Raw genomic sequence first — 16,489 nt, 5'->3', positions numbered from 1 at the left:
TAGTCAGGGCCATTCTTTCGTAGGGATTTTTGGAAGTCAGATTCCGTTGCCCTAAAAACTATTGTGTGTCAGTTTAAGCACAGTCGTGTATAATTTTTCTAAGGGGACGTTTCAATACCATATTGCATGTCCTAAGGAACTTTGCACCTTGCTTCTGAACAACGAAGCCACTGCTATATCGTATTTCATTTTGAGCCTTGGCTGAACATTTGAACGTTTGCCACCGTTGTGCTGTTCTCTCCCGAAGCCTACATTTCTTTTTATGTTTTACGATGTGACCAAATCAGCCATGGTTCCGACTCTTTTCTATTCCAATGCCTATCCATACGTCCCAGAAAACATTCATAATCATTCCATCGGCTAACTCTAGCATCTGGCATGCCTGAAATATCTTCAATTGACTTTTTATCATGCCCAACTGCCGATATAGTCAGCATTAATATCCATTAATTCCTCTCTGATTCTGTGTTTCGACCTGCAGACGATTGTATCGAACCACGCGGTGATTCTCGAAACACGGACTTTTGGTGGGTAATGTAGTATTACTTGTTTGCAAATTCAATCTCTTTCGTCGTCTTTTTTTTTTTTTTTTTTTTTTTTTTTTTTTTGCACCGACACTGCCCATATTGTATATGAATTACAAATTATTTTTAAATTGTAGAAAACAATATTGTATATAACACTTGATTTAAGATAACTTACTTGTACACCGCGGCTACATAATCCGATTCAGTATTGTGCTGTGCGTCTATTGAGGTCCCCATAGCAGTTTCTATTAAAAATGAAAGAAACGGCTGTAAACATCGTACTATAATGCATTTCATTCGATATTAAGAGATTTGTAAACTTAACACAAAAGCGAGTGGCAATGGAAAGGTTTGGAGCACAGTCCAGTCAAATATGAGTTACGGTAGATTTAATTTAGAGTAACTAATACAGAGATCAACAGGGAAGTATTAGTTGACGTTTAAGAGAAATGATGGACAGTGTCCACAACCATTACTACGTACGTTATGTAGCAAAATTTTTGTAACATGACCACTTACACCCATACTGATTTTAATGTGAACAGTCTACATTGTTTACTGACTTATAGCTTTTGAGTAAAATATAAACCAGTCTCAGAACATAGTATATATGATGAAATCAATATTTAGAATTTTGATGCAGAAACCAGCTAGGTCAAATTTATTTGCCCAGTTATAGAGAAATTGTGATACAGACTTAATTGGTTTTGCACCAAGACCAACAAATGTTAACACTCTTATGTAAGATATATGTAAATCACTGCACATTTTAACTACAAAATGTATTAGACACCGTTGTACTGTTGTGTTGAGTTGACACCACGGCTGACGCTTGAGAGAGTCGTGCTGTGACTACAAACTGTTTCCCTATAGTCTCTCCATAACAGTATACTTGCGCGAGTTGCTATGTCATCTTTTGTATAGAAGGAAAAGAAAAAAACCACTCACCACGATTGAAATGTTCGAATGAAGAATGAGACGGAGATAGGTGTAATGTACGTGTGCACACAAACAAGTTATCACAAATTCAGAAACACTGGATGATTTGTTCAAGAGAAAGAGCTTCATAAATTGAGCAACTCGATAACACGTTGGTCCACCTCTGGCCCTTATGCAATCAGTTATTCGGAAGTTATTCGTTCACAGAAGTGTTGGATACCTCCTGGTTAATATCGTGCCAAATTTTACCCAACTGGCTGGAGGGCTCTAGCCGTAATACTTCTAACGTTCATTAGTTAAGACTTCCGGGATGACAGGCCGTGATCGATATGTAAAACCTCTTCTACCTTTCGTTTCGTTGCCAACTGCAGGCAACATCTTTCGAGGTGAGTCAACGACTGACTGCCATGCGGTGGAGGTTTATGTAGAGTTAGAGAGGGCACCACCATACGTCACGTGGGGCCGACTGGAAGTCTATATCTGACGGAAGTCATTAGTCTCGATTGAAGGTAATCGATTGTACATCGTTGGTGCAAAGTCGACGGCCATATCTTATCTAACTTCAAGCCTTCCTCTTTTCTATAAAAATTATTGTGGTGTTTCTGAATCTCTATAGCTTCTCTATACAGGCGTGCATAATAATGCGATGCCCTGGCAAACACGCTAATTCCGTGTAGCTGTGGGAAGGTTTATATTGCAACAACGAAAAGAAGTGTCAATGCCCGCTTAACCGAACACAAAAGGAACTTTCGGCTGGGACATACCAACAAATCAGCTCTATTGGAACATGTTTTTAAAGACGGTCATCACGAAATAAAATTTAGTGAGACGAGAGTACTAGCCAGAACATTGCATTACTATGCACACGTGTATACAGAAGCTATAGAGATTCAGAAACACCACAATAATTTTAATATAAAAGAGGAAGGCTTAAAGTTAGATAAGATTTGGTAATCGACTTTGCATCAACGATGTGACAATCGATTACCTTCACTCTGCAGCGGAGTGTGCGCTGATATGAAACTTCCTGGCAGATTAAAACTGTGTGACCGACGTGAGTCGTGCTCCGCTATCTCAGATGGTAGAGCATATGCCCGCGAAAGGCAAAGGTCCCGAGTTCGAGTCTCGGTCGGGCACACAGTTTTAATGTGCCAGGAAGCTAGATAGACATACAGTTGGCCCCATGTGACGTATCATGGAGCCCTCTATGCGCTCTATATAAACGGGACCTCCACGGCATGGCAGCTAGTCGTTGACTCACCTCGGAAGATGTTGCCCGCAGTTGACATCGAAATGTCAGAAAGAAGAAGTTTTACAGATCGACTACTGACTCTCAGTCCGGAAGCTTTAACTAATAAAAACGCCAGCCGCGAAATCGTACACGCTACGATCAAACGTTCTCACTTTGTGAGAGATCAGGCGACCCTTCTAGGCAAGGTATGGTTTGGAAAGCACGAAGACAAGCAGTAGAAACTCGGTGTGCGGGCGGGCATTATTTTGCTGAAATGTAAGCCCAGGGTAACTTTCAACGAAGGACAATAAAACGGGGCATAGATTGTGCTGTAAGAGTGCCGTCGATGACAACCAAAAGGGTCCTTCCATGAAATGCAGTGGTACCCCAAACCATCACGCTTGGTTGTCGTGCCGTATGGCGGGTGACCACAGGTTGGTAGAACGCCACTTTCTGGGCGTATCCACACACTTTTTCAGCTTGTAATCTCATTAACTGTAGTCGCATTATCTCCAGTGATGCGTCCCGCTTCGAACTGGGTTCCGATGACCAGCAAAGACATGTCTGGCGAGGCTACGGACCTTTTTTTTTGTCGTCGGTGGCACAGCACAACGATACGTTGACAATATTCTACGACCCGTTTCGTTGCTCACCATGGGAATCATCTGCAGCGTTATGGGCAGTGCTTTCTAATCAGCTCGCTATTTTGACGATCTAACACACTAGTTGAACATAATTTTGTACTATGTCCCTCAGGAGGACATCGAACAACTGCTTGAATCACGGCCAATCGGAATAACTGCTTGCATAAAGGTCAGGCGTGGACAGATGAGTTATTGACTTGAATATATGGAGCTCTTTCTCTTCAACAAATAATCCAGTTTTTGTGAAAAAGTAATCATTCATTTGTCTGTATATGTACATCACATCTACCGATTTCGGTAGATTTTTTATTCGCGATTACGATACACCCCGCGCGGCATATCTTAATGGTCATCCTTGTTACGATTTATTACGGATCACTTGAGATTCCATGAACACAAACGCTATCGAAAATTAAAGCATTTTTAAACCGCTGTTGAGATTATGAATTACCTACAAATTAAAGTTTCAACAACCGTGCCAGTAGAATGTTAAACATACCTAAGATTAAGACATCCATTCATAGACGTTTTCTGAAAATATTGTATGCAAAATACCGTTTATTAAATTTATGTACCGCGCCAGATATCGATTCCATGATACTGAGCTGGTACCAAAATCTCCCAAATAATAATTCCCTACAGTGAATATGTGTAAATGCAGCACTGCTAACACAAAGCAAACGAAAGGCAAAGTGAACGCCAAAAATGATTATTGGAAATAATATCAGGACAGAGTGTGTGGTACGGTTCTCTAAAAAGCTAAAAGAACAAATAGTTCGGTATAAAACATTCGTTGTAGATCGTGACCGATTTTCGAATATTAAGACTGGCTGTGGGCTGTTCGTTGATTTTCATGGAAACCACTTGTCAGGATTTGTGGAATAAACTGATAATACATTGTTGTTTGTTTCATCTCGAGTGACATACAAAATAATTCTCACCACATATTATATCGAGAGCACAGCGTGTGATGTAGGGGTACATGTCAAAGGACTGGCCGTCAGCTTTTGTCTTCAGTAGATTTACCAAAACCTCAGATTTTTCCGCAAATACTTCAACGAAGTTGTCCAGGATACTGAAGTGGAAGGCTGGCGTTATCATCTTGCGGTGAGAATGCCACTTCGGTCCTGGAAAGATAACATATGAGAGACCACTTACACGTCTTGCTCAACTAACTGAGACATCATGGCAGCATCTATTGCAGAAGTACAATCCTGAGTGGAGTCTCACCTGTGCTAGTTAGAAGGCCGTCTCCCAGCCAGGGGTGCAGAAAGCTGTAGCTGTCCGCCTTAGTTATCAGTTCACTGCTTGTCATTATCTTCTGAAATATCGAGAAGAAATAGTTGTGACAGTTTTCTGAGTTTAGGCTGCCATTGTAGCAATTTTGCTCACTGCTCTTTGTGGAGTAGCATTTAATATTAGATTGATACATACAGACGTAAAAAAAAGTTGAAGGACTTTTTTCAACCTAAAACTTAAACTGTTAATTTGATGCAGCAATGATTTTCAATAAGGTGTTCAAAACTTATAAGGTTACAGTCCTACAGGCGATAATTTGTAACGGGATTGTTCCAAATCGGTCATACCATTACTGAACATGGTCGTTTACATGTGTGGTTGCTAACTACTTCGTGATTAATTTATGCATAACCATTCCTCATCTTCAGCCAGTTGTCTCAAATACAACTACCCACACAGACACCAATACAGCTGCAAGACCGAACATCGAGAAAGTATGAACAGTGTTCAAGTCATAAGGGACACATATCTACATAGTTAACAAATTTTCAAGAAGGCCCGTACGATCGTAAAAACGAGTTACTGTTATAGTTTTTTTACGGTTTTGTACCTTATGTCGTGGATACCGTTCATACTCGCTTGAATGTTTAGACATGCGGTGGTATTTGTCTCCATATTTGTATTTACGTGCTATGCAAGTGTTTCGTAGATATCCACGACTCCTAAGGTCTGAAAGTCCTTCCAAATCCTTGAACTACATGTACGCTGCCTCCTTTTCCATATATGTTACCTTCTCCAACATTCGCCTCAATTAATTCCCATCCCTTCTCTCCACACATATACTGACCATCTTCGAACAATCAAGACTTTATACAAAAAACAACCCCAACAACCCTGTTGTGTCTCCTCTAATTTCAAATCATTGTGCGCTGTCTCGTCTTTAGCAAGACAGTTCCTCAACTCTGCACCTATACATACTCCACATCCTCCCCAAACGAAATTTAAACCGTCTTCCTCTCCCAGACAATGTTATCCGGACCGATATTCCCCCTCCTCTTCCGCTACCAACAATAACTCGTCCTGAGCTGTCGCACCTAATTAGAGCTTCACCCTTCCTCTTTTCTTCCACATCTTTCCCACTCTCTCCCGCCCTCCCCCATTCCCATTTTTCCTTACACTTTTTTCCTTCATATTATAATCCTACCCACAGTACGAATTACACTGCTTGACAACTGCTAAGGAACAGAAACATTGCTGTACAAGAATAATCACAAGCAATAGTGGTTGACATGAAAAACAAGACGTATGTAATAGAAGTGGAGTGGTATACCTTCTACGAAATGGTTTACACTTCACCACATGGGAAACCAGGATAACACAGATAAATAAATTTCTGGTGGAATGCACATCAAACTCCCAACATAACGGTCGATATCGCACTGATCAGTAAGGAGTATGGGCTCGCGGCCAGTAATGCACATTTTGCGCCTGTTATTCATATGCTGGGTACCAAATTGTTGAGGCAGTCCAAGAGGGATATTGTCCCCTCCTCTCTCAAGGCGGTACTGAATTCTTGCGTGGTTCGGATAGGGGGTATCCGCTGAGAAACACGTCTGCCAAGAGCGTGCCAGGCTGGTTATATAGCGCCCAGGTCTGGGGAGTACACAGGCTATACCACACGTTCAGTATCTGCACTTTCCTGTGTGTCAGATTTCTGTGCGGGCTTGTGTGGTCGGGTATTGCCGTCCATAAACAGGAATTCGCCCCTAAAGCACCCGTAAAGAGACGACATGATCCAGAATAAACTCCCTGCAATATCACTGTGCTGTAACAGTACTTCACGGAAAGATATGCAACGGTGTTCGGGCATTGTGCATTATGCCCGTCCACACTGCACTGCCTAGTATCGATGAAGTTGTGAACATTTTGTGGTACATAACGTCTTCCCCTCACTCTCTACACTAACTGTTGGTAAACATGGTTTGCCACAGTGAAGCAGAATACGTCGGAGAAGATCACTCGGACCACTGTTGCTGACCCAACCCATATGCTCCCTACATCAGCGAACTCTCGATGATGGCGTGTTTAAGCGGGGTACATTTAACAGGCTACAGAGCATACAGTGCAGCCTCATTTAATCGCCGTGAAATGTTTCTGGGGCGGAGACATTTGTACCGTAGATATTGCATGGTCTGCAGTGATCTGCCAAGGGGTGAGAAGTCTGTGGCTTTTCGCCACCAGGGCTGCGTGTCGATCCTCTTGCAGTGTGGTGGTCCCTCTACGACCATCGGTCCACCTTCAACGACCTTTTTTAATTGCGATAAGACAATTTCAGACAAATCCATTACTGTGGGCACAGTGGTGATACTATGACCGCCATAGAGCCTCGATCTTAATCACTCAAATGATATCTTACAGATATATTGCCATACCACACGGAATGTCGCACTAAACGGCTCCCCAACAACCTTTGACAGACACGATACTGTATGAACCGTCGGATGTATACAGAGCGTGCGTTTACAGGCTTCCCTCTTGTTAACACGTTCCGCTCTCTATATTTCCTTTTACTATCGTTCGTCGGGTATCCATAGTAATTGTCGGTTATTCCATGGAAACTAGCAGTAGTTCCCTTGTGCAAGTATCAGTTGTTCTGTGTATTACTCTTTTTGTCAGAAGAAATTTCTCGTTTGTAGCCGGTCGCTATTAAATGTACGATACTTCGAATGAGCACCTGCCAGTCATCCTCAGGTGAGCCATTGAAGACCAACGAAGGCTTGCTCCTTTGTTCGATTCATCACCGCCGTCCTTTGTGTTCGGTGCACGAGCTATGATAGTGGTGTCGACCGACTACACTACCCAGCGGAGAGCACGGTCGCTGGTGGCATTGTGAAACTTAGCTGTCTTGATTGTTATCGCTCGCTGCGGCCATGGGCGTACTCTGATGTCTTTGATTAGAATAAAAAAATGGTTCAAATGGCTCTGAGCACTATGGGACTCAACTGCTGTGGTCATTAGTCCCCTAGAACTTAGAACTACTTAAACCTACCTAACCTAAGGACATCACACACATCCATGCCCGAGGCAGGATTCGAACCTGCGACCGTAGCAGTCGCACGGTTCCGGACTGCGCGCCTAGAACCGATTAGAATAAAGCAGGTGATGAGTTTCCATGCATTATCCAACTGATAGCCCCCGTCAAGGTTCATCAGATTTTCAGCCTTGCATTTCCTCAGATTTGTTAGTAATGGGTTGCCAGAAAGATGTTGCTGTGCCAATATTACCATTTTCTTACTCTCCATTGAATGTCCGGAGCAGATACAATGTTTACCAATAGCAGACTTATTTAGTTACAAAATGCGACAACTGTGTTAACGATCCGTGCAGCATTCTTCTAGGGTGGCACTGTCCGGCCTGTGTAAGCTATGCCATATTTGCAAGTTATTTTGTAGAATCCAGCTTTCGTAAAAACAAACTGTCTTTCACTGATCCCAGAAGATCTGCAGTCTTATATGGTGGTCAGGAAACGACGACTGTGGTTACACGTCGGAATGAGTGAGCTTCCAGCAATCTGAGTACCCCACGGACAGATAACCTTCTTCTCTACTTCCACATCGCATTGGATGTTATTATGAATGGAATTGAGGAGATGTAAAAACCATTAATTTGTCTTCTCCATGAGACCACACTATGAACGTATCATCCACTTATCATCAGAATAACAACTGTTTCAATGGCTGCTGATTCCAGTACTCTCTCCTCAAAATTCTTCATAACAGATGAAAAGAGAGCTACCCATGGCGACCTTTCTGTAAATTTCTCTCTCGCAGACTCTTTGGCCCCAAATGGTAGCTCACTGTTTGGTCCTCTTCCACAAATCAATCAACCTACCGACTAACTGGTAGTATCTCTAAGTTGGGCATAATGTAATCTCATTCGATCGTCAGTTCAACAGAAAGCTGAGTGAGGGAGCCATCTTCTAATGTAGATCATAGACGTCATCATTAACCTAGTCAGACATGATTGTTTGTGAGGTGTTGGTACCTGTGGTAATTCCATATCGCTGATACATGAGCTGTACTAAAATTATACATCTCGTTTGAGCAACTCAAACATTTGTAAACATAAACACGCCGTTTGTGTGGTTTTTTTGCCATGTCTTCTACATCAGCTAAATTTAAGCATCATCATATTTGACATATTTGAGAAGAAATGAGAGAGGGAAGTAGCTTGTATCCGATGTTATTGAATATGTACAGTGATCAAGTTGTAACGGAAATGAATGAGAAATTAGGACAGGGACTCTGGGTTAGAATGAATAAATAAAACGGTGAAGTTAGATGAAGGCACGTTATTCTGTGAGAGAAAGCAAAGAACTTGGAAGAGCAGTGAAATTGACTGGATATAACCTTGAAGAAAGATTATAAGATGATCATCAACAGAAGTAAAACAAGAGTAACGGAACGTTGTCGAATCAAATCAGGCGATACTGAGGAATTAGATTTGGTGACGAGATACAAAGAGTAGCAGATTAGTTTTGCTATTTGGGTACCATAATAAACGAAGATGGCCTAAGAATAAAGGATATAAAATACATACCTGCAGTATCACAAAAGCATTTCTCAAAAACATCTAATACAAATTTAAGTGTTAATAAGTCATTTCCGAAGGTATTTGGAGTGCAGCCTAGTACGGAAGATAAACGTGTATGGTAAACCGTTCAGGCAAAAAGGGAATAGAAGCTTTAGAAATGTGGTGCTACGGAAGAATGCTGAAGCTTAGACAGGTGAACAGAGCCGCTAATTATGAGGTACGGAACCAAATTGTGTAAAAAAAAGTTATGGCACAACTTATGAAACAAAAGGGATCGGTTCACAGAACACGTCCTAAAACATTAAGGAATCGGTGATCTGGTAACGGTGGGATGTGTAGGAGATACAAATTGTAGAGGCAGGCAAACGGATGAGAAACAGTAAGCATGTTCAAGCGGTCTGAAGACGACACAGTGAAATATGTCGGTTATCATTATTTTGTTTTTCTATGGAAGGCAGTGACCAAAAGAGCTCTGTACCTGAGGAATGGGGCTCTTTGTTACGACCAGAGTCTGCTTTGTGCAAGTCTCTGGAATTCGCATCGCTACATACCTCGAGATGCTCTGGTTTGCTAATGTGGACTTCAGGAATGGGACCAAGCCAAGATCGATGTATAGGCCAGTATTTCCTGGTTATTTTGTCCACGTGAGCGACTGCATCTGTAACAGAACGACGTCTCGTTAGTCTTTGTGCAGTTACAGCATTATCTATTTTACCTTTAATATCGACGCATATGCAATGTCCAAATTATGATATACCCGCTACTTAGGGAGACATGCTGATGTACAAACTTTACACAGTCTCACTGAATCACCGAAATAATTTTGCTTTTTCACAAAAGAAAAGGAAGATAAACCTAATGAGCAGCATAAGCTTGTGTTATAGTTTATTTTCTAACTTAAATATGATGTAGGCATATGACGGCCATGTACTTTTAGTCCAACTCATTCCGCAAACGGACTTGTCAAAAGGAGGACATGTTGAATGCGCGTTTTATTCACTTACTTATATTTGGGGAATTGCGAGGATGCTTAGACCGTATAAATAACAACGATCAACGGCATTAGGCTGCTCAAGCTATGGGAACCACTGTAAAATGGGAAATTACGGGAAAACAATACGTAAATTATTTTAAATTGCGGGATATCGCAGCCAAATTTCCACAATTTGAATGAAATTAGCCACACTGGCTGTAAACTACTTTTGTTCAGTGTCACGACCGGTTTCGCGTCAACTGCAGAAGCATCTTTAGGTGATCTGCACCAAAATTAATAGAGAAAAAATCAAAGAAATTTCAACTGTGATCTGGCGAATAGAGGGATACTGAAGAATAGTGTCATACAGCAATACTTGAAAATTATTTACAGAGAACCGCTGTGACAACATTTTATGTATTGCTATACGAGATTATTTTTCAGTATCCAGTGTTAAAAATTATTTGTAGAACAAAGTTCTCTATTAATTTTTGTACAGATTGCCTGATGACGCATCTTCAGTTGGCGCGAAACCGGTCGTGACTTTGAAAAAAGTATTTTACAGCCAGTAGTCATCATCACATTGAAAGCATTTCCCTCCAACGTTTAAACAAGAGACCTCTAAAAACAATGTGCGAAAAGTCGTACAAAAAACATAAAGGAAGTCGAGCTCAGCAGCCATTGTAAAAGAAAAATATTGCATTTGATCAGTCCAGGAAAATCGAATACAGGTACTAAGTAGTGAAGTATTTTTAGTAAAGGAAGTTCACTGTTCTCATGAAGTGTCAAGAAATAAAAGAGAGAGACTATGAATCTGAAGCACGGGACTGGTTAAAAGAAGTGGGGGCGTCTGCTGTACCAGATAACTCTTCAACAGGCAAATCGTGAAAAAGTCATAAGATAGGTAAATGGTACACCCGCTGCTAATATACAAGGCATCAGCAGCACACTAAAATGACTAACTGAAGTATTTGTTAGCTTCTGCGTAGCCATTGTAGAAACCCATTGGTCATTAAATACAATACAAACATACGTGCAGGGAACCTGTTCTGTCGAGAATTAGATTTTGACCCTGCCCCTGTTTCAAGAATCACACTACAACTAGACATTTGTCATTGGGACCATATCTTATTGGGTTGGGCAGTTTTACATCTACCACACTTCGTACTTGTTATTGTGAAAGCTATACCATTTTCTTGAGATTTTGGTTAGAACTGATTTTATGTTAATTTTGTAATGTCATAATTTGCCATATGAGTTAAGATACCGTGTCCTTTGACATTCCATTCAAATGTCACGTCCGTTATATTTGTTCTGAGTTTGTCAGTTTTGTGAATTTCCCATGTATTAAGACATACAACCATATTACAATTGCCGTAGTTTTTTTCTCGTTCGGCGTTTTAGACTTTAAATTCTGAATTATCAGAGACGTTTATGGATCAAATTACTTTTTCATAAATTCATGGTCACTTCACAGCATTTACCAGAACAACAAAGACATAACCGAAACGGTAGTTTGCACACTGGACTCTTGTGATCATAGTACCATAACTATAGAGCCTTTGAAACTTCAGTTTAACAAACAAGAAGAAGCTTTTACTTCGAATTAAAACGGCAAATCCTACAACAAGGAAAAGGTTTGAACCATCTTCACCTGAATGCTAACACGGGTTCTTTATTATGTTAACATAAGCCAAAGGCAGAACCCTAGCAGAAATTTTTACACGCAAGCTTAATGGGTATGTTAAAACTAAGAAGTGACCATACTTCCACTAAGGTTAATGAGCGTTCACACATGCTACTCCTGGCCGGCGGGTGTGGCCTTGCGTTTCTAGGCGCATCAGTCTGGAACTGCGTGACCGTTACGGTCGCAGGTTCGAATCCTGCCTCGGGCATGGATGTATGTGATGTCCTTAGCTTAGTTACGTTTAAGTAGTTCTAAGTTCTAGGGAACTGATGACCTCAGAGGTTAAGTCCCATAGTGCTCTGAGCCATTTTGAAGCATGCTACTCCTTTAACCAAATTTTTCTTGTAATTTCTATTACAAAGGTCTACCCACGCTCTGAAAACTAGGATGAAAAAATGTCTACAGTACAACATAGCTATTAATAATGATGAAGACTAACATGAAATGTAAGAGAATCGTCCAGAGAATCATTTTAGAAGGAAGTGGGATAACAAAGCACTGAGAAATGATAAGATGCCGTGTTTGAAATTTCCTAAAAAATTGATTACTACTACAAAGAACACAACAGCCAGCAGTTCAGATGAAGGGGAGTAGACATCTCTAAAAAGAGTAATCACAGATGTTGGACAGACAAACATAAATACGAGGAAGGTTACTGCGAAGAAGTCCGGGTGACAGAAAAAACACTTCAATTGATCGATGATAAAGAGAAGTACACACATGTTCAGGGATAGACAGGAATAAAATAATATAAATCCTCTAGAAACGAAATCAACAGAAATTACGGGGAAGCTGAGGTGGAAGGGCTGCAGAAAAATGTGCAGAAGTCGAAAAAGGAATGGTCGCTGGAACGACTGACTCAGCATATAGAAAAGTTAAAACAAATTTCTGTAAAATCAAAAGCAAGGCTGGCGTCATTAAGAGTGCATTTGGAATTCCCCCGCTAAACGCAGAGAGAGAGAGAGAGAGAGAGAGAGAGAGAGAGAGAGAGAGAGAGCAGATGGGTGGAAAGAGTACAATGAAGGAATTTGTGAGGAGGAAAACATGTCTGATGCTATAGAAGAAGAAACAAGAGTCGACATGTAACAGATAGGGGATCCAGTATTAGAATCCATATACAAAGGGGCTCTGGAAGACTTGAAATCAATAAGGCAGAAGCGATAAATAACACTCCATTAGAATTCCTAAAATCATTGGCGAAAGTGGCAACCAATTGACTTTTCAGGTTGGTGTGTATAATCTATGAGATTGGAGACATAGCAACAGAAATAGGAAAAATATCATCCACACAGTTTCGAAGATAATGAGGACAGACAAGTACGAGTGTTATCACGAAATCAGCTGAACCTGCCATGCACCGCAATTTATGACAAGAACTGTATACAGAAGAATGGAAACTAAAATTGAAGAACTGCTACATGATGATCAGATTGGCTTGGAGGAAAGTAAAGGCACCAAAGAGTCAGTCCTGACGTTGCGCTTTATAATGGGAGCGTGACTGAAGAAAACTCAAGACACGATCACAGTACACTACTGGCCATTACAATTGCTACACCACGAAGATGAAGTGCTACAGACGCTAAATTTAGGCGACAGGAAGATGATACTGTGATATGCAAATGATTAGCTTTTCAGAGCATTCACACAAGCTTGGCGCCGGTGGCGACACCTACAACGTGCTGACATGAGGAAAGTTTCCAACCGATTTCTCATACACAAACAGCAGTTGACCGACGTTGCCTGGTGAAATGTTGTTGTGATGCCTCGTGTAAGGAGGAGAAATGCATACCATCACGTTTCGACTTTGATAGAGTTCGGATTGTAGCCTATCGCGATTGCGGTTTATCGTATCGCGACACTGCTGCTCGCGTTGATCGAGATCCAATGAATTTCAGCAGAATATGGAATCAGTGGGTTCAGGAGGGTAATGCGGAACGCCGCGCTGGATCCCAACGGCCTCGCATCACTAGCAGTCGAGAAGACAGGCATCTTATCCGCATGACTGTAACGGATCGTGCAGCCACGTCTCGATCCCTCAGTCAACAGGTGGGGACGATTGCAAACAACAACCATCTGCACGAACAGTTCGACGACGTTTGGAGCAGCATGGACTATCAGCTCGGAGACCGTGGCTGCGGTAAACCTTGACGCTACATCACAGACAGGAGCGCCTGCGATGGTGTACTCAACGACGAACCTGGGTGCACGAAAGGCAAAATATCATTTTTTCGGATGAAGTCAGTTTTTTATACAGCATCATGATGGTCGCATCCGTGTTTGGCGACATCGTGGTGAACGCACATTGGAAGCGTGTATTCGTCATCGCCGTACTGGCGTATCACCGGACGTGATGATATGGGGTACCATTGGTTACACGTCTCGGTCACCTCTTGTTCGCATTGACGGTACTTTGAACAGTGAACGTTACATTTCAGAAGTGTTACGAACCGTGGCTCTACCCCTCATTCGATCCCTGCGAAACCCTACGTTTCAGCAGGATAATGCACGATTGCATGTTGCAGGTCCTGTACAGGCCTTTCGGGATACAGATAATGTTCGACTGCTGCGCTGGCCAGCACATTCTCCACATCTATCACCAACTGAAAACGTGTGGTCAATGGTGACCGAGCAACTGGCTCGGCACAATACGCCAGTCACTACTCTTGATGAACTGTGGTATCGTGTTGAAGCTGCATGGGCAGCTGTACATGTACACGCCATCCAAACTCTGTTTGACGCAATGCCCAGGCGTATCAAGGCCGTTATTAGGGCCAGAGGTGGTTGTTGTAGTTACTGTTTTCTCAGGATCTATGCACCCAAATCGCGTGAAAATGTAATCACATGTCAGTTCTAGTGTAATATATTTGTCCAATGAATACCCGTTTATCATCCGCGATTCTGCTTTGTGTAGGAATTTTAGTGGCAAGTAATGTAATTGTCTATACAAAAAAAGCGTTCGACAATGTAAAATAGTAGAAGGTTTTCGAAATTGTGAGAAAAATAGGAGTGAGATGTAGGAAATGACAGTAATATACAATATGCACAAGAACCAACATGGAACAATGACACTCGAAGACCAAGAAAGGTCGTATTCAGAAGACTTAAGTTGTTGGAAGAGGCAATGAAGGGAATAAAGGAAAGGCTCAAGAGTGGGATTAAAATTCGGGTGAAACAATATCAGCGACAAGATTCGGCGAAGAGAATCCTATCTACAGTGAAAGTGAAAAAGAATTACAGGATTTGTTGAATGGAATGAACAATCTAATGAGCACAGAATATGGACTTAGAGTAAACGGACGAAAGGCGAAAATAATGTGAAGTAGTAGAAATAAGAATAGCCATAAGCTTTACCTAAAAATTGGTGGTCACGAAGTAGGCGAAGTTAAGGAACTCTGATATCTTGGAAGCAAAATATCAGTGACAGACAGAGCAACGAGGGAATAACAAGCAGGTAGGCACAGGCAAAAAGGGCATTCCTGGGTAACAGTAGTCTTCATTCGAGGAAGAAATCTCTGAGAATGTATTTTTGGATCATAGCATAGTATGATAGTGAACTGTGGACCACGGGAAAGCCAGAACAGAAGAGAACTGAAGCGTTTGAATGTGTTGCAACATAAGAACGTTATAAATTAGGTGGACTGACAAGGTAATGAATGAAGAGTTTCTCCACAGAACCGGAGTTGCAAGGAACATTAAGAAATGACAGGGAGAGGCAGGATGACAGAACGTTTGTTGAGGTATCAGGGAATAACTTCCATTGTAGTACAGCGAGCTTTAGAGGGTAAAAACTGAAGAGGAAGACGGAGAATGGGATACATCCAGAAAATAATTAAGAACCTAGGTTGTGAAGGCTACTCTGAGATGAAGAGGTTGACGCAGGAGAGTAATTGGTTTTGGACTGCTACAAACCAGTCAAAAGAGTGAGGACTCACAAAAAATTCGGTTTTATCAGTTACTTTACCGAAAAGATACTACAAATTATACAATGATTTAAAAGTGAACGTGGGTCAATAAAACGAAAATTCTTTTTCCAGATATTCATTTGGAATAATCATCTAAAAAGTCTGATAAATGTTTGCCATAAACATTAATAACTTAGCGAGTTCCGTTAAAATTCCAGTGCACTCATATATGTTCTGTTTAATTGAGATTTCTTTCGCATTAACACGTTCAGTTTTTGTGAGTGATATTGTGTGATGTTCATAGTCGTCCTTAACATTTACTTAACTTTTTTATGTCCTTCTTTTGTATCTGAAACTACATAAAAGATGTATTTACTTCACTTTATTATTCAGCAAGCTGCTCGGATCTGCCGGACAACCATGACACAGCTCATTTCGCCGCACGTGCTGTCAGTGTAAACTGTTATCTTTGTTAATGTCATTTCAAACGTTATCTCCCAGAAAGAATTTTTTTTCACGTTTGTAACTCATTACACGACAGTTCACTTATTCATCTGCGAATAGTAGGCGATTTGAAGCAGCAGTTTTAATCCGTGTCAACAAATAAAGATTTACAGCACATCTTCCATCGTACACTCTTCTGTCTCGTAAGCAGAGAAATTTGTGGTAAGGACTATGGGACCAAACTGCTGAGGTCATCGGTCCCTAAGCTTACGCACGAGTTAATCTAAATTCAACTAAGTTACGCTAAGGA

At 41.3% G+C, this 16,489-nt stretch overlaps 1 protein-coding gene across 2 annotated transcripts in view; it reads right to left on the bottom strand.

Moving 5' to 3' along the window:
* LOC126282119 (cytochrome P450 4C1-like) overlaps positions 1 to 16,489 on the bottom strand; it is a 92,988-nt gene that overhangs the window by 32,934 nt on the left and 43,565 nt on the right. For both annotated transcript variants that reach the window (XM_049981587.1, XM_049981588.1), the window contains exons 2-5: positions 9,725 to 9,831; positions 4,572 to 4,662; positions 4,283 to 4,468; positions 703 to 772 (exon numbers count right to left, since the gene is read on the bottom strand). In XM_049981587.1, coding sequence (XP_049837544.1) covers positions 703 to 772; positions 4,283 to 4,468; positions 4,572 to 4,662; positions 9,725 to 9,831 — 454 coding nt within the window. The remainder of the gene's footprint in view (positions 1 to 702; positions 773 to 4,282; positions 4,469 to 4,571; positions 4,663 to 9,724; positions 9,832 to 16,489) is intronic.

This window comes from Schistocerca gregaria, chromosome 7, assembly GCF_023897955.1.
Source record: "Schistocerca gregaria isolate iqSchGreg1 chromosome 7, iqSchGreg1.2, whole genome shotgun sequence".
NCBI classification, from domain to species: Eukaryota; Metazoa; Arthropoda; class Insecta; order Orthoptera; family Acrididae; genus Schistocerca; species Schistocerca gregaria.
The sequence above is the reverse complement of the archived record's forward strand: the minus strand, read 5'-3'. Positions and strand labels throughout refer to the sequence as shown.